Source organism: Desmodus rotundus, chromosome 3 (assembly GCF_022682495.2).
Source record: "Desmodus rotundus isolate HL8 chromosome 3, HLdesRot8A.1, whole genome shotgun sequence".
NCBI lineage: Eukaryota > Metazoa > Chordata > Mammalia > Chiroptera > Phyllostomidae > Desmodus > Desmodus rotundus.
The window spans coordinates 105,494,942-105,517,672 of record NC_071389.1 but is presented as its reverse complement, the minus strand read 5'-3'; the positions used below and the strand labels follow the sequence as shown (position 1 = coordinate 105,517,672).

General features: G+C 43.6%; 1 protein-coding gene across 3 annotated transcripts in view; it reads left to right on the top strand.

Moving 5' to 3' along the window:
• The window catches only part of ALOX5AP (arachidonate 5-lipoxygenase activating protein), an 89,978-nt gene that overhangs the window by 51,013 nt on the left and 16,234 nt on the right, over positions 1–22,731 (top strand). The window contains exons 2-4 of one of the 3 annotated variants that reach the window (XM_024580845.3): positions 11,157–11,280; positions 13,512–13,781; positions 20,279–20,378. In XM_024580845.3, the coding sequence (XP_024436613.1) occupies positions 13,712–13,781; positions 20,279–20,378 (170 nt within the window). In that variant the 5' untranslated portion in view covers positions 11,157–11,280; positions 13,512–13,711. The remainder of the gene's footprint in view (positions 1–11,156; positions 11,281–13,511; positions 13,782–20,278; positions 20,379–22,731) is intronic. The other 2 variants (XM_045188136.3, XM_045188135.2) reach the window with 2 other exon arrangements.

The window sequence follows — 22,731 nt, the reverse complement described above, 5'->3', positions numbered from 1 at the left end:
AACATCTATCCATTTTTTGATTTATCTTTTTATTAAATTCATCAGAGTTTTGTAGCTTTCTTCATATAAATCTTGTACACATTTTGTTGGATTTATGCTTAAATATTTTATTTTGGGAGAGGGATGCTAATGTAAATGGCATTATATATTTTTTTTCTGATTTTATTACTTGTTTTTTGACCATAGAATTTTTTGTTTTATACTTTATTTTATTGCAACATAATTCTTATTTAACAGATGAGAAAGCTGACATTTACTGAGACTTGTGGCTTGTGTGACAAGATAGCTTATGTAGGTAAAAGCTAGTTAGTGGTGAAGCCTGTGTTCAAATCCAGGGAGTCTATCCTGCATCTTGTGCTTCTATATGCTACTGTCCCTGGTGTGGCATTATATTTTTAATTTCAAATTCCACTTTCTCAATTCTGATATATAGGAAAGTGATTGACTGTTGTGTATTGACCTTGTTCCTGAAACCTTGCTATAATTACTCATTAGTTTCAAGGTGTTTTTTTTTTTTTTGACTAATTCTTTCAGGTTTTCTACATAGACAATCATGCCATCTATGACCAAAGGCAGTTTTATTTATTCCTCCCCAATTTATATATCTTTTATTTTCTTTCTTGTCTTGCTGCATTAGCTAGGACTTTCAGAACAATTTTGAAAGGAGTGGTGTCTCATTCCTGATTTTAGCAGGAAAACTTCTAGTTTCTCACCATTAAGTATGATGTCAGCTGTAGGTTTTTCACGGATTTCTCTATCAAGTTGAGGAAGTTTTCCTCAATTTTTAGTTTGCTGAGAATGTGTTGATAATTGAAAGTATCCATGTTTCATACCACCCAACTGAGAATCTAGGAGAGGACCAGAGCATGTGACAGAGCTCATAGAAGGTGGTAACTAGACCAGAAAAAGAGCTCAGTTCTCTCTTTGAGTTATGCCATTTACTAGCTTAAATCTTGAGCAAGCTACTGCGAGTCTCAGTTTCTATCCTGGTAAAATGGACTAAATAAGATAATGCATGTAAAATGTTTAGCACCATTCTGAGTAAAAGGTGAGCCCTCAATAAATGTTAGCTATTACTGCTTGCTCTCTGATGGAGTATCAGCATGTACTTTCCCAGTGCTCTCAGATTCAGGCTTAAGTAGAACCATTCCGTTCTCTCTTGTGAAGCCTTTCTAATCAGTTCCTAACAGAATAAAGGAAACTCCTGGTAACTGATTTGTACCTTCTTTGAGGTAATTTGTAGTTAATACCTTCCTTTAGCTTCCAGATGCCTTTTTTTCCACCCCCTCAGTCTCCTTCGGGGATTTGGCAGGTAATCCAATCTCACAGTTGGGTGGCTTCTTGCTAAAGATAGAGGATCTGAGATCTGTAGCAATTTACAGCTATTTCATTGTTGTTGTTGTTTTTTTTTTTCTGTAGAAGGGAAATCTATATGTTGTTTGGGTCAGTCCAGGATAACTGGTCCCGGACCTTAGAATCTCAGACATGTGGTCATACCACCTGCGTACTTAAAACAGAGGCCAAAGCAAACAATGGAGCAAGGGAAATATACTAAGATTTTAGTGTTCCTGGCTCTGTCCTTCATGCAGCTTAGCTGGTTTGTGAAGGAAGAATAGATTATGGAGATTTCTGTCATTTGATATTCCTAACCCATTTGAAATGCAAAGCGAGAAGATACTCTAATTCATTGGTCATAGTTAATATAAATTCCTTTCTTGAAACTTTATTAAATAAACTGATTGTGTATTTCTATGCAACTTACTTTAACCTCTCAGTGAAAAACACTACTGAGCTACTAAACCAGACATTTTTTAAAATGCTGTTTTAATATCAATTTTATTTAGGTACAGTTTACACATAATAAAAGGTACCCATTTTAAGTGCATGATTTGACAAGTTTTGGTAAATGTGTATATTCATGTAACCATCACCAAAATCAAGATATAGAATACTTCCACCACCCCATAAAGGTTCCCTAGTGTTCTTCCCCAGTCACTATCAGTCCAGTCTCAGCTCCAGAAACATTACTTTGCTTTCTGTCAATATAGATTATACTGTTTATCTTTTCTAAAGCTTCATGTAAATGAAATCATACAGCACGCATTCCTTTCTGTCTGTCTTCTTTTGTTCAGCATAATGGTTTTGAGGTTCATGTATGTCCTGTGCATCAGTAGTTTATCCCTTTTTACTACTGAATAATTGCACTGTAAGAATATAACACAACTTGTTTTTTCCATTTACCTGCTGGTGGACATTTGGGTGGTTTCCAGTTTTTGGCTATTTCGAATGAAGCTGCCACAAACATTATAATACAGGCCATGTGTCTATGTGGAGTGAATTTGTATTCCACAAAAACTCTGCACCTGCCCTTGCTGTGAAATTCCTCAGGAATCCAATAGTCTGAACCATGTCAAATTATACATTCCAAGGTGAAGGACAAGTTCTTACATCTGGCCCCTCCTTCCACTGAGAAAATTCACAATGAGTTGTAGGTCTTTGTGGCTCTTAGGGGCAACATATCCCACATTTGGGCATGCTGGTCTAACCCATTTACCTAGTGCCCTAAACAGCTGTCAATTTTGAGTGAGACTCTATAATAAAGGAAGGCTCTACATACAAATTCAGGCTGCTGTGCCATTTGAGCCTTAAGACTCAAATGGATGCTTGAAGAATCAGTGGCAGATAGGGATGCTGTTTGGAGCTTTTGACAGCCACTCTAGGTGAACCCCAGTGTAGTTCTTTAGGATTTGGGAGCAAAGCTGTATTACCCTCTGAAGGTAATGATTTTCATTTTGATAAGCACCTAGCCTACTATTGGTAATAAACACTGAACACTGTACCATCAGCTATCATGCCATCTTGTGACCTGAATTGTCCATCACGAACAGAATATCATCCGACCCAAACCAAGAAGATGGGTTCACACAGCAGCATCCCATCGTCAAGAGGAAGGAATGTATGAATGAGACTGGACTCCAGCAGGTCCTGAAGACATGAAAAACTGCACAAGAAAGAAGCACATGCCCTTGGCCACTACTATTGCCAAGTTGACTGCTCCTCTCAATCTGAATCTATGGCCTCATGAGGAGTTCTCAATGACCAGTCAACTGAAGAAGAAAAAAATTGAAGCATGGTTTACAGGTGTCTGCACAGTATGCTGGTATTACCCAAAAGTAGATAGCTGAAGACTATAGCTTGACTCTGGGGTGGCCCTGAGGACAGTAATAAAAGATAATCTCCTCAGTGGGTAAACGTTGAGCAGTGAAAGTGAATGTTCCTTTTGCCCAAAGGAAAAAAATGGCCCTAAGCACAAATCTGCACAAACTCATGGACAGTGTACAATGGTTTAGATGGATTGTCAGGAACTTGGAAGGGACCTGATCAGAAGACTGGTGGCAAGGAGATCTGGGGAAGATGTGTATGGATCGATTTCTCTGAATGCACAGAAAATGTAAGAATAGGTATTCTTTGTGAATGCCTACAAAAGCAACTGGAGCAGAGGAGGAGCTTAATATCACGTGGACAAGATGATCTCTTTCAGTGGCATCAGTTACCCTCTTTCCCCAGATACCCTGGTTCTTGCCCACTGGGCTTACGAATATAGTGCCTAGGGGTTGGGGCAAGGTTATGTGTTGATACACCAACATGGATTTCCAGTCATCGAGGCTAATATAGCTCTGGCTACTGCTGAGTGCTCAACCAACCAAGTATGAAAATCTACATCACTTTGATGCCATTCCCTGAGTTACAGCCGGTGAATAGAAAGCCACCTGGTGGAAGGGTAGTTATAATGGACCTAGCCTGTCATGGCAGGGGCAGTACTTTTCTTCACTGGAATAGACACTTGCTCTGGAAAATGACTTGCCTTCCCTGATCATAAGGCTTCTGCTACACTCACTATCTCTGGATTTGATCCCATTGTCACAAAATTCTATCTACCATTGCTTCTGATCAAAGAAGTAATTTCACAGCAGAGAAAATCTAGCGATGGGCTCATGATCATGGCCTTCATTGGCCTTACAATGAAGCAGTTGTCCTGCTTAGAACTCTGAAATGGACTTTTAAAGCCTTACCTATAACACCAGCTGGGTGGCCACACCTCGTAGAGCTGGGGTTATGTCCTTCATGATGCAGTATGTGCTCAAATTAGTGACCCATAAGTGATGTGATTCCTCCCATAGCCAGCACTCAGGGGTCCAGGAATCCTGGGGTGAAAAGGAGAGTGGCTTTTCTCACTATCACCCTTGGTGGTCTGATAATGATTAAGCTTTCTCATCTCTGCAACTTTCAGCCTGCTAGTCTAGAAATCTTAGTTCCTAGGGGAGCAAGGCTTTCATCAGAGAACACAAAAACAGTTCCATTAAACTGGAAGCAGTTTACCATCTCTTCATGCCAATGAACCAACCAGCAAAGAAGGGGGTTCTTTTATCTGTTTGGGTGATTGATCTGATTATAAAAGGGACATCAGACTGCTACTATGCAATGGGGGCAAGGAGTTTGTGCTCCAGTGTCCTGTAATTCCCGTCAGTGGAAAACAGCAATAATTCAATAACTACAGGACTGATAATGGTCTGGGCTCTTCAGGAATAAAGATTTGGTTACCTCTCCAGGAAAGGAAGCTGACCAGTTGAGGTATGTGCTGAGAGAAACTATAGTATGGTAGTAGGGGTAATAGAAGGTGATTACAACTATTAGCCAACAGCTACTACAACCAGTTAAAGAAATGAGGACTTCACTAGAGTAGAAGATTTCTTCATCTTGATCTGAATATAACTGTGTATATGTTAATAATTTTTTATCCTTCTATTCAATTCCCTACTATCTAACATAATCCATGTTAATAGTAGTTAACCTTATATCAGCATTTAAGCTGCCAGCTATCAACAGGGAAATATGACTGAGAAGCAGAAAGAATGTCACCTAAAGATGAGTGAAGAGATTTATACCATTTTCCAGGGGACAGGATTAGTGCATTTTCTGTTTTATGAGAGAAAGTTTCATTGTGTTAGATGGAAGAATCATTTTGTGATTAACTTTTTTAGAAGTTAACTTCTGTTTGGTTTAAAGGGGTGTATATGGCCACCAAATTGACAAGGGCTAGACTGTGGTACATTCATATTGTGTGAACTTGCGTAGGCTGCAGCCATATTTTCCTCATTTCACTTCCCTGCATAGCTCTGGGTTAGTGTGTGCCACAGGAGGTTTTCTACAAGGTCAGGCAGGTGGGAATGAAGTGGCCGCCTTCTGCCTCTGCTGAGGAGGGCAGGCAGTGCACATGGGTCTGTTGCATATACCTGGTTGTTTATGCTGACTCGCCTGGTTGGCTGAGCTCTCAGTTGTCCTACCAGAAACTCCTTCAGCTTATCTGTGGTGAAGGCACCGTGTTCTTCTGCAGAAAGACTGGTGACTGAGGTTTGGGCTTAATGTCAGGACAGACATGGGCTACAGCCTGTCCTCATGGTATCCTCACAGATTGTAGTCTCAGCTCACTCTTGTAGGTTCAAGTTTGTTCTTGCTTTCCCCACTTTGTGTCCTTCTTCCCTTCCTGATCGTCTCCCTTCATAGTTTAAGCTTCAGCAACAGTTGTAGAAATAGCAGCTTCACTGTTATGGGCTGAATTATGTCCTCCAAAAAGACATGTTGAAGTTTTAACCTCTGTACCTCAGAATGTGATCTTATTTGGAAATAGGGTAATTGCAAATATAATTTATTAAGAAAAGTCATCCTGCAGTAGGGTGGGATCCTAATCCAATATGACTCTTGTCCTTATAAGAAGATGGCCATGTGAAGACAGAAGCATGAGTGTGAACACCACAAAACCATGGAGACCGAGACTGACCTGGTGCAGGTACAGCTAAGGATCACCAGGGACTGTTGGCTACCACCAGGAGTTGGATGAGGCAAGGGCAGATCCCTTCCTAATGGGTTTCAGAAGCAGCACGGTCCTGCTGACACCTTGATTTCAGACTTCTGTTCTCCAATCAGTTTTGGTTGTTTTAAGGCACCCATGTGTGGTACTTTGTTACAGAAGCCTTAGTAAACAAATACAACACTGAGACTGTTTAACCAGCTTCCACAATTGTGTTGGGTCAAATCCCTATTAAAGTTTTTATTTAAAAATTTTTTTGAAGTATATTTTATTGATTATGCTATTACAGTTGTCCCATTTTTTCCTCCCATTTATTCCCCTCTACCCTACACCCCCCTCCCACCAGCATTCACCTTGCCCCTTAGTACATGTCCATGGGTCTTGCTTATAAATTCTTTGGCTTCTCCATTTCCTATACTATTCTAAACCTCCCCCTATCTATTTTGTGCCTACAAATTATGCTTCTTATTCCCTGTACCTTTTTTCCCCATTCTCCTCCTCCCCCTCCTGCTGAGAACCCTCCATGTGATCTCCATTTCTGTGATTCTGTTCCTGTTCTAGTTGTTTTCTTAGTTTGTTTTTGTTTTTTAGGTTTGGTTGTTGACAGCTGTGTTTGTTGTCATTTACTGTTCATAGTTTTGATCATCTTCTTTTTCTTAGGTAAGTCCCTTTAACATTTCATATAATAAGGGCTTGGTGATGATGAACTCCTTTAACTTGACCTTAGCTGGGAAGCACTTTATCTGCCCTTCCATTCTAAATGATAGCTTTGCTGGATAGGATGATCTTGGATGTAGGTCCTTGCCTTGCATCACTTTGAATACTTCTTTCCAGCCCCTTCTTGCCTGCAAGGTTTCTTTAGAGAAATCAGCTGACAGTCTCGTGGGCACTCCTTTGTAAGTAACTGTCTCCTTTCCTTTTGCTGCTTTTAAGATTCTCTCCTTATCTTTAATCTTGGGTATTGTAATCATGCTGTGTGTTGGTGTGTGCTTTCTTGGGTCCAACTTGTTTGGGACTCTCTGAGCTTCCTGGGCTTCCTGGAAGTCTATTTCTTCTGCCAGATTGGGGAAGTTCTCCTTTATTATGTTTTCAAATAAATTTTCAATTTCTTGCTCTTCCTCTTCTCCTTCTAGCACCTCTATGATTTGGATGTTGGAATGTTTAAAGTTGTCCTGGGGGTTCCTAAGCCTTTCCTCATTTTTTGGAATTCTTGTTTCTTCATTCTGTTCTGGTTGAATGTTTATTTCTTCCTTCTGGTGGAAACTGTTGATTTGAGTTCCCATTTCTTTCCCTTCATTGTTGGTTCCCTGTACATTTTCCTTTATTTCACTTTTCATAGCCTTCACCTTTTCCTGTATTTTGCGATCATACTCAACCATTCTGTTAGCATCCTGACTATCAGTGTTTTGAATTTTGCATCTGCTAGGTTGGCTATGTCTTCGTTGCTTAGTTACTATTCTGGAGTTTTGATCTGTTCTTTAATTTGGGTTATATTTCTTTGTCTTGGCACACCTGTTATGTAGTAAGGGATGGATCCTTAGGTATTTTCCAGGGTAGGGCAACCTGCATCACTGCTTTGTGGCGCTGTATGTTGGGGAGGGGTCAGAGAGGAAACAATGCTGCTTGCTCAGCTCTCAGCTGGCTTTCAGTCACTTCCCTTGCTACCCACAAGCAAATTGGGCCCTTCTGGTGCTGATTCCTGGGTGTGTGGTTTTGTCTACATTCTAGGACCATATGGGTCTCTCCAACAAACTCTCTTGTGAGGCTAGGAGTTTCTCCCGCCTCAACAACCCCCACAAGTTTTTACAGCCAGAGGTTTTGAGGCTTCTTTTCCCATGCTGGACCCCTGGGTTGCATGGTCTGTCTTGCTCCCCAGTTGTTCCTCCCAGTTTATCTGCATGCAAATGTGGGACTGGCAGCCACTGCCTCACTTACCTAATTCTCCAGCTGCCACCTTGCCATGTGTCATCTCTGCCCCTTCTACCAGGCTAGATAAATGTTTCTTTAATTCCTTGGTTGTTGGACTCCCATACAATTCAATTTTCTGGAAGTTCTGGTGGTTTTTTTGTTTTTAAATTTGTTGTTGTCCGTCTTTTGGCTGTGTGAGGAGGCAAAGTATATTTACCTACCCCTCCATTTTGGCCAGAAGTCTCAAGTTTTTATGTAGATATAATCTTTTAGTGGTTTTGCTTCTTTGGTCAAACCCTGACTAATATAGGACATGTGTTTTCATTTCTTTTGGAAAATTACCAAACTTTCTCCAAAGTATTTTTATTTATATATTCCCATCTTCACTAGTCACTAGCAACACATCAGAGTTCCACTTGCTGTTCATCCCTGCTAACCATGTTCAGAGGTTTACAGTGGGACCTCATTGTGGTTTAATTTGTATTTCCTTGCTGACTAATGATGGTGAGCATATTTTCATGTTCTTATTGGCCATTTTTATATCCTCTTTCGTGAAATGTTTGTTTAAACATTTATCCATTTTAAAAATGGGGTTATCTTTTTATTATTGACTGGAAATAAGTTCTGTATATTGATATATTCTGGATAGAGGTCCTTTGTCAGATTTATGTATTACAAATATTTTCTCTCTGTCTGTGGCTTGCCTTTGTATTTTTTTAATAGTGTTTTTTTTTAAGATTTTATTTAATTTTAAAGAGAGGGGAATGGAGGGAGTGAGGGAGAGAAATATCAATGCACAAGAGTTACATCGATTGGTTGCCTCTCATATGCCCACAACTGGGGACCTGACCGGCAACCCAGGCATGTACCCTGACCTAGAATTGAACCAGCAGCCTTTCAGTTTGCAAGATGATGTACAACCTGCTGAACCACACCAGTCAGAGCAATAGTGTCTTTTTAAGTGCAGAAGATTTTAATTTTCATGAAGTCTAATGTATTGGTTTTTTTCTTTATAAACTTTTTGTGTCTTATCAAAAATCTTTACCTTCCTCATGGTCACAAAATCTCTCTCCTCTGTTTTCTTCTAGAAGCTTTATAGTTTAATTTTTACATTTATGTTTAAGTCCCATTTCTAGTTATATTTAGTGTGAATTTTGGGTACAATTTCCTCCTAGTCCCTGCATATGGATCCAGTTGTTCAAACACCCTTTGTTGATAAACTTCCCTTTCCTCATTCAATTACTTTGTCAAAAATCAGCTGAGCATATATAAGCATCAAGATTTTTAATCTTATTAGAATTAAATGTTCCCACATCAGGCTGTGCCCATTGCTGACCTCCTCTCCTTAGAGAGTCTATAAGACAGATCAAGCTGATACTCAGCAAAGGAACCTATGTCTAACATCTGTTGTTGTGCTCAATACATGGCATATTTTCTGCACTTCTGGATTATTTGTTTTATTTTCCTGCAAACTCATAACAATATACTGTGTGGTATGTATTTGTGATAGAAGAGGGAAGAGGCTTTCTGCATACTGTTGTGATTTCTTGCAGTCTGTGTGACTGTCTGTGGACTTCTGCTCATATATATTCTATGAGCTTATATAGAATTATATCTTCTGCTCATATATATATATATATATCAGCTTCTAGCTTGAGATTCTGGGGAATAAGGGTCATATCTGTAAATGTCATTTAGATTTGTAAAACACCTAACTTAGGGTTCTGAGCATGTGTGAAGTTTAGTCAACAGCCTTGAGGTTACAGCAAATTCACCCTCCCTCAGTTTCCTCATCTATATAATAACGTGAGGGCTCATCTCTATTTAGTTCAATTCAGTTCAGAACCATGGCTGTTCTCGTAAAGAAAGACCATCTGACTGTGGCCAGGGAAGGAGACATAACATTCAACCAGACTGATGTGGTTTTCCTGGAGACTATCAGTGTGTAACATCTAGGACAGACCATGTTTGGTCTTTGTTCATTTCACTTATCTTTTGGATCAATATTAGTCTGAATAGTCTTTCGACTGACTGAACTTAAAGGAACTGCTTTGTAACTATCTACCATTTGTGCCTGTAGACCTAGGCAATATCTCTATGTACAGTCTAGTGTTGACACCCCAGCTCTGGAAAATCCTGTCCCTTCCCTACTCCCCACCATATGTACAGGGAAACCCTTGTCCTATTGAGCACTGAGGGTGACAGGGAATGGAGAGTGAAGGGAAGAGATGTCATGAAGTGGTGACACATGCTCCAGGTGAGATGGAAGATATGTGGATGTTGTTGCTGACCGCCCAATGGAAGTGGCTCACGTTGCCATGGTGATGGAGGTGTGTTACCACTAAGTGCATGAGCCGCTCCCACGTTTCAAAGAGCTGCTCATTAGTGCCACTGCCTTCTCTGAGTTGCTGCTCCCCTGAGTCTCTGCTTGGCCTTCACTGTCCTGATCTTTGTTGACAAATGGTTGTCCTTCACAGAGAAATATAAGAGCACTCTAATTAATGAATGTGCTAATTATTCTTCCCTATGCTCAGCACATTTGTCTAACCAGCCTGTCACATTTAGATTAGTGCAGCATATGCACAAACACTGAGAGCACTGGAGGAGGGGTCTGGGGGCAGCACAGCTCATACCCTGTAGCTGTGGGATAGTTCTTGTTAAATTACCTTTAGTGATGGTCAAGTGTCTGGGGAATATGTTATTTTCTGGGAAGGGTATATGTTTTCCTTTCTTTTCTTTTATAAAAACATCTTTCTTTAGGGGCTGAGGAACCATTGCTCAATTCATGAGCCTCTGAGGGGACTGCCCAGCACAGGTGGAGGAGAACCAGGGAGTCCCCAGTTCTGAAAACTGTTCCAGAAGCAGTTTCTGGGGAGGGGAGATGGTAAAAACCCAGACTTTGAAGCCACACAGGTCTGGGTTTGAGTCCTGGTTCTGCTCTTTACTACAGGTGTGTCCTTAGGCATGTGGCTTAAGATGTCTAAACCTCATTTGCATCCTTTGGCAATGGGAGGAATTATTTGTATTCAGATGGTTGTGGTGAAGAGCAAATACACAAGCAAGGTCCCCAGGACTCAGCGTCTCAGAGCCTCTGGTCCCAGGCTTGGTCTGGTTGAGTGCTGTCTGTGGAAAGCTGGTGACTGAAGGGCTGGAGACCCTCCTGTTAGAGATCCAGGATCTGATGCAGGCCGGTGCTCCCCTCCCCTGCTGCCCAGTCCTTGCCCCTTTTTTTTCTGTCTCAGCAGCTTTCTGTTGAGATGAATGCCATTTCCAGAGGCTTCACCTTGGATAAGTGTCCCTCTGCACTGCAGCTAGAATCTTAATGTGCACCTTGGAATTTAATGGCCAACTCAGCTGACTATTAAAACACTCTTCCCAGGGGAAGTTGGCTTACTCCACCACATGTGCTGTCCACTCTGGCAGGTGACTCCAGAATCTCAGCTGTGGGTGTCCCATCACAGGAAGGCTGCAGCTACTGGCCTCCTACCAGACCCCTTTACCAGGTACTAATGTGGAAATGGCTGTGCCCCACCCCTGTTCTTTGTGGGCTCTTGGGAGCTTGGAAAACCAGCAGAAGGCTGCCCCTTCCTGGCTCCCTGAATTCCACAGAGCTGGCAAGATTCCCAGTGGCATCTGGGCAGACCATGTCGGATTCTGTTCATGTTTTCTGTGTACTTGCAGATCAGGGCACACATGCACACACCATAAACATAAACACCAGGCAGGCGGGAAATTGGGTGAGCCTTACAGACACCAGACTATAGCACAGAGAACCTTCTTTAAAAACTGGGCATTTCGCCCTGTCTGATGTGGTTCAGTTGGTTAGAGCATTGTCCTGTACACCCGGTCACCGCACATACCTAACACACAGGTTGTGGGTTCAGTCCTGGTTGGGGCACATATGGGAAACAACCAATTGATGTTTCTCCCTCATTTGATGCTTCTCACTCTCTAATCAATAAACGTATTTTTAATACGTTTTTTAATCTGGGCATTTTAATCTGGGATTCTAAGTGGTGGACAGTCGCAACATGATAACAGATGTACCCAGTACTCCTCTCAACTCTCCAAACTTCCTTTAGGGAACAATCTCCCTCAACCATATGACAACTATGGAAATGACCAGATTCCTTCATGTTCCTTCCATTGGGTTGTCCTAAGAATGGATATCTGATTAGCTGGGACCAATGAGATAGTCCTAAGGACTTAGATGAGTGAAGTGAGTCTTTCACAGGTGACAGAAGTTGTGAGAGGTAATACTCCAGAGTTGGAGGTAGGCATTTTGTCCACTATGTGAAGAAAACTGGTCTGTGGAGAGAAAAAAGCTGACAAGCTAAAGAAAGCTGAGAGAGAAAGAGAGAATTTGAGAGAGAGAACCACATGAGAGAGAGAGAATCTCCTGGCTTCAAGGCTCAACCACATCTCTACTCTTTTCAACTTTTGGCTGTTCAGGTCCTTGGATTCTTTGAGCCGATACATTTCCTTTTTTCCCCAAGTTAGTTTGAGCTACGATTCTATTGTTTGCAATCAGAGCACTTTTAAGGGGACTGGCCTTCACTTTGAATGCATTGTCACTAAGTTATGATGGCTGTTGTCAGGCTAACTCTTTGTGGGGGTCAGACTCCTTGTCTACTAGGACCCAAGAATCCTTGAAACTAAGCAAACTTCCACACAAATGAGGTCTCTTTAAGGAGATCACAAAAGTCTTGCTAGTGCTAGGCACAAAGCGGGTACTCAAGTGTCACAACCAGCCAGGACTGCCCTTGCAATAGGCCTCTGTGCACCCTTGCTTGGCACGATGCCTCTGCAGGGCTCATTCTCCCTAAGTGGAGCTGGGACACTCTAGTGGGCCTCTGCTGCCTTCTCTGTACAAGAGGTGTGAGACTGCTTCCCCACACTGGCCTCTCCTACACCAACAGGCATACTGGCCAATGTTCTCTTTCCAAGTGAGGTTTTGTTAAGAGCTCCTCTTTTAAAAAAAAAGAAAAGATTTTATTTATTTTTAGGGAGAAGGGAAGGAGGAAGGAAGAGAAACATCAGTATGTGGTTGCCCCTCACACACCCTCTCTAGGGACCTGGCCTGCAACCCAGACATTTGCCCTAGACTGGGAATCAAACCAATGATCTTTTGGTTCATATACTGCACTCAATCCACTGAGCCACAGCAGCCAGGATGCTAAAAGCTCCTTTTAATCACTGCCAAATAGTTGTTGAGTCTGGGATGAAGACTGCAGGAATCTGGCATTTTTTTCTGCAACTTCCAAGAGGTTGCCATTTACCAGAGAAATCTGCTCTGTAACTGTCAGGTGACCACCCGCCCCACCCAGCGGGTCTACCCTCACGCCTTCTCTGTACTCTTGTTATTATGTTGAGAAGACTCCAGGGAAGGTGTCTACACAATTGCCTTATGGGATTCAGTTGCAGGGTTTAATAACACCTCCTGTTTGGAAGTTTCCTTTAGATTTCACCTGCAACCCCATTTCTCCACCTTATCTTAATTCTTTGGTTGAGTTTTAATTCTCTTGTTGCTTTCAACTGTTTCTCCTCCTCATTCATTCATTTATCCAGGCCTTATTACTGGGCTGCTAATGTGGACCCTGCCATGTGTTAAGTATTCTTCCCCCACACCTAGGAATTCTAGAAAAGAAAGGCAGTGCTCAGGACACAGATCTTTTTGGTGCTATATAAATAAAACACATGTTTTAATTTTCTTTCCTTCCTCTCCTTTCCCGAGCCCTGCTTCCCCTGGCAGGTCACACTGAACCAGGGTACTTTGGTGCCTAGTTAAAAAAGGAGAAGAAGGCACTGTGTAATTGTGCTGGGACCTTCAGAAATTCTTATGATGAAAGAGACTGCAGGCACTCACTTCCCCTTCCTGCACAGTGCAGACGTGGGTGCCACTGAGCAGTCCTCCCTGGTGAGCCTGAAGCAAACATGGACCAAGAAACCCTGGGCAACATTGTCCTGCTGGCCATTGTCACCCTCATCAGCGTGGTCCAGAATGGTAAGTGCAGCCCCTCACTTGGGAGGGAAAACAAGAGATTTTATTTGTTAGTGGTTTGAAAGCCAGGCTTATACAGTTCTCTGTGTGTGTGTATGTACTTTTGCTTTATCTGCATTTGTTTCTTGTTATTTGAATGTGTAGAGGTACATGTATTTCTGCATGGGTTGGGGGTTTTCCACGTCCTAGTCTTTCTTTCATTTTAATGGTGATGACTAATCAGGTTTGCAGTACCAGAACAGCCACCTGGAGGCTTTACAAAGACCCTCACCAATGGGCCTGCCATCATCATTTTAACTACTATTAGTTAGTGGGACCAGAGGGGAAGGAGAGAAAGCCTAGAAAGGGAAGACGAGACACAGGCTCACTTAGACCCTGGGCTTTACTCCGTGCAGCTGGGCTGACTTCACTCAACCTGAGGTTGCCTGTCAAGTGTAAGCTAAAAAAAAGTGAATTTGGGGTTTTGTGAAAGGGAAATCACCTTATTATTATTTTACCTGTGTTGCTTTTTTCTTTTGAAGAAACATGTTCTTTGTAATACTTTTTTTTCTAGCAAAGTATAATTTTTGAAGCATTTTTAATATGCATTATATATTTACATAAAGAGAGGTGGGGGGGATTTTTTTTGTTTGGGGCTGCACATCCATTAATCTGCTATCAGTTTAACATAAACCAAGTAGGGTACCCAGACCTGAGAATGGTAGAACTGTGTAGTAGAGAGAGTACTCTCTAAGGTTCTGGGTTAGGACTTCATCAGACTCTTTTTATAAGTATCTCCAGTGGCTTTGAAAAAAGGAGAGCACTTACTAAGGGCATCTCTATAGATTAATGGTAATAAATGTTCACACACCGTCGTACTTTGGAAATTTGAGTATTTCATCAATTTGGGATATTCTGATATTTTCTCCCAATTTGAATGTGGACAGAGGCTTGTGATTAGCCTTCTGGGCACAGAGTGGTCCTCCCCCCGCCCAGAAGCCCAACTTTGCATGCTCTGAGGGGGTTTCCTACAAGGGACAGCACTTCACAGCTTTCTGAGCCAAATGTGTTCTTATGAAACCATTCACAGTAGAGTCTCAGCTCAGGAGAGAACAATGGGATTGTTTAGGCCACCACTTCCTCAAGTCACTGTTGAGGGCACCGTGCCTGGGCTCCCTCAGTTCGTCAATGAGCATGGGGTTCATTTATCCCTGCACACACCTACTGGGACTCTGCTCTGTGCCAGACAGTGTCCGGGTTACATGGGGAGACAGCAGTGAGCAGACAGCTCTGGTTCCTACCCCCCAGGGAAGGAAAGGCAATGAGTGGGAAGAGATGACCCGGCATGGTCAGCAGGAAGTCTACAAGGACCCCTCTGGGAGGCAGTAGTAAGGGAGGTAGGTGGGCTGTGCTGGTTCACCTCTGTAGATCTTCCCTCCGGTTCTTCCCCACAGACCCAACAACACAGCTGATGAGTATTGTGGCCAGGGAGCCAGTGCCCTCTCACCGCCTATGAGGATAGAGTCAAGCTCAGCTGTGAGGTTGGCCTTCACTCTGAGCGGCTCCCTCTCAGTTCAGAGCTGTGGGTGGGGTAGGGAGTTGTTGTGGTAGCATCTCCTGTTATAAGTCTCTGCATCTCTCCTAATGGAGATGTACCAGGACCTGGCCCTGGGCTGTCAAGTGGGTGCTGGGCTTTTCTGTAAGGGCATAGCAAACCCTGAACAGGCTTGACCTAGATGGTGATATTTTAACTATTTTTGGCAGATGAGATTAAGATGTTCTTTGGTACAAAGGTGGAGGAGGGATTATAGATGGTCAAATGTCTACGTCTTAACCACAATCTAAAGGCCATTTAAGATAGATAAAGAGAGAACGCTGTGGCCTCACTCACAGAGTTCCACCAACTCATGAATGGCATGGAGGTTTCCTGTTGGGGGAGATACAAGTATGGAGGAGCATGGAGCTACTGTTTTGAGCTGGAGACTTTTTCATGCTGGGCAGAACCCATATGGCCCCCATCACAGTCTCTGTCCCTTCCCAGCCACCTGTGAGCAGCTGCAGCAACATGGGGGCAGAGTGACCTTGTACAGTGCTGCCCCATCTGTGCTTGGGGAATGGACAAACTGAAGCCACAGAAATAGCCCTCACCACCCCCTGAGTGGCTCAGGACAAGCCGTGGTCTCTTGTGAGGCCCAGACCTGGGCTCCCGTGCAGTGTGGAGCTCACTGTGTGAGGTCTTTTTTTTTTTTTTTTTTTTTTTTTTTTTTTTTTTTTTTAAGTAACTGTTAAACATGCCATGGAGGAGAAAGAGAAAAATTCCAATGACTTGGGGAGACAGCACTTCTGCTTGTTTTCTCTGAGTTTCTAGGGAAACACAAAAGCCCAAATGTATGTCCAGAGCCTCTCTTTGCAATTCTAATCAACCTTAATGTGACAACCATAGCTTTACTTTACAGGGTTTGGAAAATATGCAAAAGCTGTGCTTTTCTACCCCTTGCCCACAAAACATCATTCCAAACTCTTCCTGTTCATTTGAAGCATTCAGATGTTGTTGCCAGGCACTGCACACTGGGTCTTTGTCCCAGAACAAGTCCATCTGCATCTGCACTGGGGTCCAGGGCTCTGTGCCTTGGTACACCGTGTGAGCTCATTTTCCTGAGAGGCCAGGAGCCGGCCACCTGGTGGAACTTCCTCCTCTGCCTTTTGGGCATTCTTTAGTAATCAAGATCTTTGAACCTGTGGCTGGCCCTCTTCCAGCTTGATTCAGCAGAACACAGACCTCGAAATGCAGAACAAGTTTGAAATATATCATTGTAAGAAAGCTAGGCCAGAACTACCAGAACCTGGTTTCCTGGGGAAGATCGATAGATGCATTTCCTATGAAAACTATCCGGAGAACTTAGAACTTCTCCTGCCCAAGTGCCAGCAGCTTTGACATGGAGCAAAGGTAGGTCACAGATTCGGAGAAAGTGATTTCCACAGGAAGCCAAAGTAATTAAATTAGGAGCAGAGGTAAACTTAACTGATGATAGGGAAAGTGGCAGGAGTTAGCGTCATCATCTGTCCTCTAAGAGCAGCAACCTCTTCAAGTGTCTTCTTACTCTGAAGCCAAGAGCTGGTAGGGACCACCTGCCTTTCCATGCCTTCCCTGCTACTCCCACCCTAATACACATGCTCACACTGTGAGTCTCATGGGCCTCTATATTGGAAGACCTCACAACCCTCAAAACCCACCCTGGGGTTTGATGGGTTCTAGAAAGAAGATCAGGGACTCATGGAGTTCCCCAGGGCAGAAGTCTTCACACATCTTCAACAGCTTCTACTGGAATACTACTGTAGTGGAGTGCTCATGGCCCACTGAGTGTGCCCTGCCCATTGCCAGGTACAGTGAGTTTGCTCTGTGTCAAGCACAGCCCTTCATGCTCAGCATAATATTAATATTATCCATTTAATCCTTATACTCCATGAAATATATACAGAAATGACATTATTATTCCTATTTTACAGATAAGCAAAGTGGGTAGACCTTAGAAAGGGTAGACCACTGGTCAGAGGTCCCAGAGTCAGTGGTGGTGAAGCTGGGATTCAAACCTCCTCCAAAGTATAGATGCTTGCACTATGTATATTGCCTCAAATTCTTTTATTCAAGAACTCACTACCCAGAAAGTTCTTTCTAATACTGAGGTGAAATATGCCCCATAACTGCTATCTATCAGTCCTGTTTTTGTTCTCTGGAAACGTCTAGACAATGCCTGCTGCTTCTGTGTTTACAAAATCAGCTGTAACATTCCTTCTTCAACAGATCATTTCTCATAGGTCTTGGTTTCTAGAGTCCCTTGTCATTGCCCACTCTTTCCATCTTGCCATGTTCTTTCTAAAATGCAGATAGGTGTCTCCTGTTCCTGAGATCTAGACACCAGTTCTATTAAAATAATCTATGTATGAGATATTCTTTTGAAGACTTGTATCACACTGTTGGCTTATATTAACTTTACAGTTAACTAAAATCTCACAATTTTTTAATGTAACCCTGAAAAAATTATTTAACTTTTCTGACCCTCAGTTTCCTCAACTGAGAAGCAAACTTATTAATAAATTCCATGTGTGGTGGTTGAAGATATTGCAAGAAATAACATAGGCAAGGCAGCTGGAAGTGCCCCGTGTATGACTGATTCTCAGGAACAGTTTGCAGACTTTTCTCTCTGCCTATCTCTGTCTCTCTCTGGTTTGGCCTAATGTCAGCAGCTGCTGGAGATGAGTGTTAATGGTCTTTGCATGCACAGTTTCTGCAACATAGTTGAGGATAAGGAAGGGTTGGGGTTAGAGTCAGTAAATGTAGCCCAACCCTCCCAAGTCTAGCTTAGAAGGAAGGAGAGGTAGATCCAGCAGAATATTGGATAGAGACAGGTTTGTTTTTGTTTTAAGAGTAGGAAAGATTTGAGTGTGTTTCCAGAGTAAAGAGAAAGAGGGAAAAAAAGCCTGAAGTTTCAGAAAATAAGAAAAATAACAATGAAACAAAGATCTGAAGAGGTGCTAGAGCAGGTTCAAGGTTACAGGTAGAAGGCAAGCCTTGGGAAAGAGGAAGGGGTTTGTTCTCTGATCAGGGAGAGAAAGAAGGGCAGACTCAGGGAAGCAGAGTGAAGTTGGGATGCTGGTTGCAAAAATAACCTCTGACTTTCTTAATACTGTCCCAGTATACATGTTCAGAGGCCAGGATGTCACCTTAGGTTCTGGAAAGACAGTGATTAGAATTTTCTACTGGATTCTGGGTAACAAGAGACACTCAGAATGGGCAGACATGTGCTTAAACCCTGGGTAGCAACCGTGAGGGAATTATGCAGTGAGCGTCAGTGTGACAGCGAGAGGAAAACATGTCCTCGTAGGCCCCGCTGGATCTGATCCTCAGCTTTACTGCTCCCCAGCAAAGTGACTCTGACATAGTTAATTAGCCTCCCTGAGCCATAGTCTCCTTGTCTACAAAGTGGGCATAGTACTGGCCCAGTAAGGGAACCTGTGTCATGTGTCTACCAGAGTGCCTGCAGTGCGGTAGATACCCCATTGTACAACCTGGCCCTAGACGCTGGCTCAAAATGGGCCCATTCTTGGGGAAGAAATGCACTTTTGCCAAACAGAAAACCATGAAAGGCTTTTATTCAAATACACAATTGATAAGGCACCTTTTCCACACCTTTTGGAAGGGTACCTTGTGGATCCCTGACAACCTCACTTTCCCTCCCCTTTCCACTCTTAAAATGGAGTAAGGAAATAAAATGGAGTGGGGGGGGAGGAGAGAGAGAGAGAGAGAGAGAGAGAGAGAGAGAGAGAGAGACTCATTTATCCCCCAACATCCAATCTATAGACAAACTTCTGGATTCTGCCTCCTCCTCAGCATCTCTTACATCCCACAGCCATCACCCTCATCAGCTCCCTCCCATCTTCTCCCCTGTCCTGGTCTCACCCCTCTCCATGGTCCTCACACTAAAAAACAGGGTAGCTTTCTGATTATGCCATGGATAAGTTTATACCTGTCACTAACTCCTCTTCGCTCTTGAGATGGAAATAAATTCCAAATGTATTAACATGGCTCTCATCAAAGTCTCAGTTCCTACTGTTAAATCCAGTGGGTACTTCTCAACCATCATCTTCTTCAAGCCTTGGCTTACTTACCGCTTCCTCCCTGAGGCTCACTCTATCTACCCTGTTGGGCACTTCAGTGGCCCCATACCAAGCTCTGCTTCTTCTTTGCCCACCACTCCACACATTGTCTAATTGTAATTGATGTATTTTGTTTGCTGTGTATGGTCTGTAACCTCCTCTTCTATCCTTGCCAGCATATAAGCTCCCCAGGCCAAGGCTCTTTGTGTGTTTTGTTTTTGATGCAAGCTGTCTGGCTCATGGCAGCGATAATAGATGTGCCATTGAAAGAACCATTCACCACCTGTTTCTCTGGCTTCATTTGTAATTCAGCCAGGTACTATGCCCCACTCCCCGTCATGAGCTAGACATCCTGAAGCAAGGACAGTTCTTACCTCTGGATCTTAGCATATTCTATTCCACTTGAGTAGAGTGATCTTCCCTTTTGTTCCCTGCCCCTGTACCCACTTGATGAATTCTTACTTATTCTTCAGACTTTATTCTAGGTGTCACTTACTTTAAGAATTCTTCTGTTAACCTGAACACTGAATTAAGTTCCCTCCTTTGCCCCTTCATAGCATTGTGTTCTCACTCAGTCTCATCTTAATGTAAATCAGTGTAGAGTGATTTATGTTTCACTTCTTTGTCTATTTCCTCCAGCTGTAAGGTCCTTGAAAAGGGGCTGTCTTGCTCTCAGTCTCATCACCAACACCAAACACAGTGATCAGGGGGGAGTAGCTGATGAATACATTTTGGCTAAATGACCTTTAATGGAGGACGTTTAGGGCTGTTTGGAGGTTAAGTAAAAAAAGTTTAACTATTAATATGAGACAGAAGACTCATGAGTATCCTGGTTGTAACCCAAATGCAAACCTTTTCCCTGGCAGGGTTCTTTGCCCACAAGGTGGAGCATGAAAGCAGGACCCAAGTTGGGAGGAGCTTCCAGAGGACAGGGACACTGGCCTTTGAGCGGGTCTATACTGCCAAGTAAGTCCAAACCCTGACACTGCTGACCAACAGAGTGGGGGCATGCGGACAGGGGCCTCTCTACCTGAGTGACAACCACCCTCAAGGCCACATGTCTGTCGGGGCAAACCTTCAGAATGCCGGGGAGTTGGGGTTCCCATGAGAGGTTGAAGCCCCCTGGGAGGTTTTATGGACACCCCTCACCATCTCAGTAAGGGAGTTAAAGAATGGAAGTGGGGACCTTGGACTGAGGAGGTGAAATCTCCTCAGCTCCCCCTTGTTCTAGAAGTCTGGGGGCCAGTCATTTAGCCACATATTGGGCCAGTTTCCTGTTGGGTTAGTGCAGAGGTAATACCACAAAAACCAGCTGCTTCTCATACTCTGGCTGCAGAAGCAATGGGCAGGACCCCCTGGCAGCAGTCTGCTACTCGTTGACCCTGTGGTTTCCTCAGTGGAAGTCTGGAGGTGACACAGTACATTTCATAATGCTGTTCTCCTTGAGCAACAAGAACAAGAACAGAAAGAATGGGGGAATGATGCAATGGCTCTCCCCCTTCTCATTCTTTGCTTTTGAATAGAAAGCTATTTGAAAACACCTGACCAGTCCAGTGAAGGAGCTGGGGCTCTTTGGGATGCAACAGGTTTTATTCAAACCCTCATTTCCCCCCTGTGCAAAACACCTGGCTGCTGCTCCCCTGGGCCTGTGACTAGAGAGAGGTCTGTAGGGCAGGAAGGTTTTGACTGTTAACTGGTGAAGGGCCTTCAGGCTCGGCTTGGAGGTGACTCTGATGTCCCTAGAGATCCTTCCATGGGAAGAGTCATGGCCACCCAAGAAAAGGACTTTTAGACGGGCAAGAACAGTACAGGCAAATACAAGGACAGTCAGCTTGAAGGGTCAGAGGCTCTGTGGGAGCAGCAGGGGAGGTCTCCATACTCAGGGCTGCTCTTGGCTTCTGTGAATTAAAGTGACTTCAAAGGCTCTCAGCTGGGCAGTCCTTCAGCACACTCCCCAGCACACTTTCTTTTCTGTCCCTTGCCTCACCTAGCTATTTGTTTGTTTGTTTGTTTGTTTAAATGACATATAGGAATGGGGAGGTCAGAAGGGGAGTCCACTCCTGTGCCACTTTTCACCATTGTCCCATTTTGTCATCCAGCATCTAAATTTCTGCATACACGGTCTGAGCCACTCATGGGCACATTTGTAGGGTCATCCCAGGCTGATTTTCTGGTTCCCATCCTGCCCCTTGTTGTTCCAGGAGCCTGATTGCAAAGAAATTCTCTCCTAAACTGCTTATAGGGAGATTTCTATTTTAACATTTGGGCCTTCAGGGTATCACTTCTCAGAATCAATTGAAGAAATTTAAAGATGTAACTGTAGGCATTTTGTATCCATTTAAAGGAAGGTAGTGAACGCATGCAAGATGCCATCAACCACTTTCAGGGGGAGAGGTGAGAGCTCCCTACAGATACATCCCATGTGCAATAGCTATAATGGAGGTGTCTTTGACCTGGGAAACATCAAAACTTCTCTGAACATGGAGTCCAAAGCAAACATTAATACTCTTCCACAGGTTTGGAAAGAGGAGGTTTTTCCCTCCCAGACTACTACTTTCTCACCAGTTACATTGTGTTGTTAGGTACTCCTCCAATTGTCTACTTTGAAGAAATTAGGCATTGAGGCCATGCAGTGGAGTTCCACTGTCCCTTGGGAGAAATTAAATTGCCTCTTGCTGGCAGTGAAGAAGAAACAGAGCAGGTCAGGCCATCTGTCTATGCCTTTCCCCCCAGGAGTGAACTAACTCTGCTTCCAAGAGGTCTCTGTGTTCACACCTGGCCCCGTTGCCAGCCTCCAAATTGCAGAAGTGCCATTTGGTAGTGGTTGGAGGGTGGTTGGAGGTTCTGCAATGGTGTGGGGCTCCTGACAAGGATACAGCGAAGTGTGGTGGGCAATTGGTTCTGCCTGGGGCCTCTAGCAGCCTAAGCCAGCATCATTGAGTGTCTTTCCCACTTAACCTTTATGACAGGAGAAAAGAAGAATGAGAGGAGGAGAGAGAGCTGTGTGGAGGGGGCAGGAAAGACGAATTTTCCGTAAGATAAAGGTTGACCAGACACCTCAGTGGTTCTGTTACAAAGACACTTCCTCCCTGACCAGCTAACAGCTGGTGTGTGCCTGTGCTTGTGCCTGTGGTGGGCGTAGAAAGTGCTGGGGCTCAGTGCAGCAAGACATGGTCCCTAGTCGGCTTGCCTCTGGAAACTAAAAGGACAGGTGGGTTAGTCCAGCAGAAAGCCAACCCCAGCAACAGCTTCTCCAGGGGCCTCCAAAATCACCAAAGAAAGGTGCAAGGTGAGTCCTGAGGGTGCAAGAGAAAGAGAC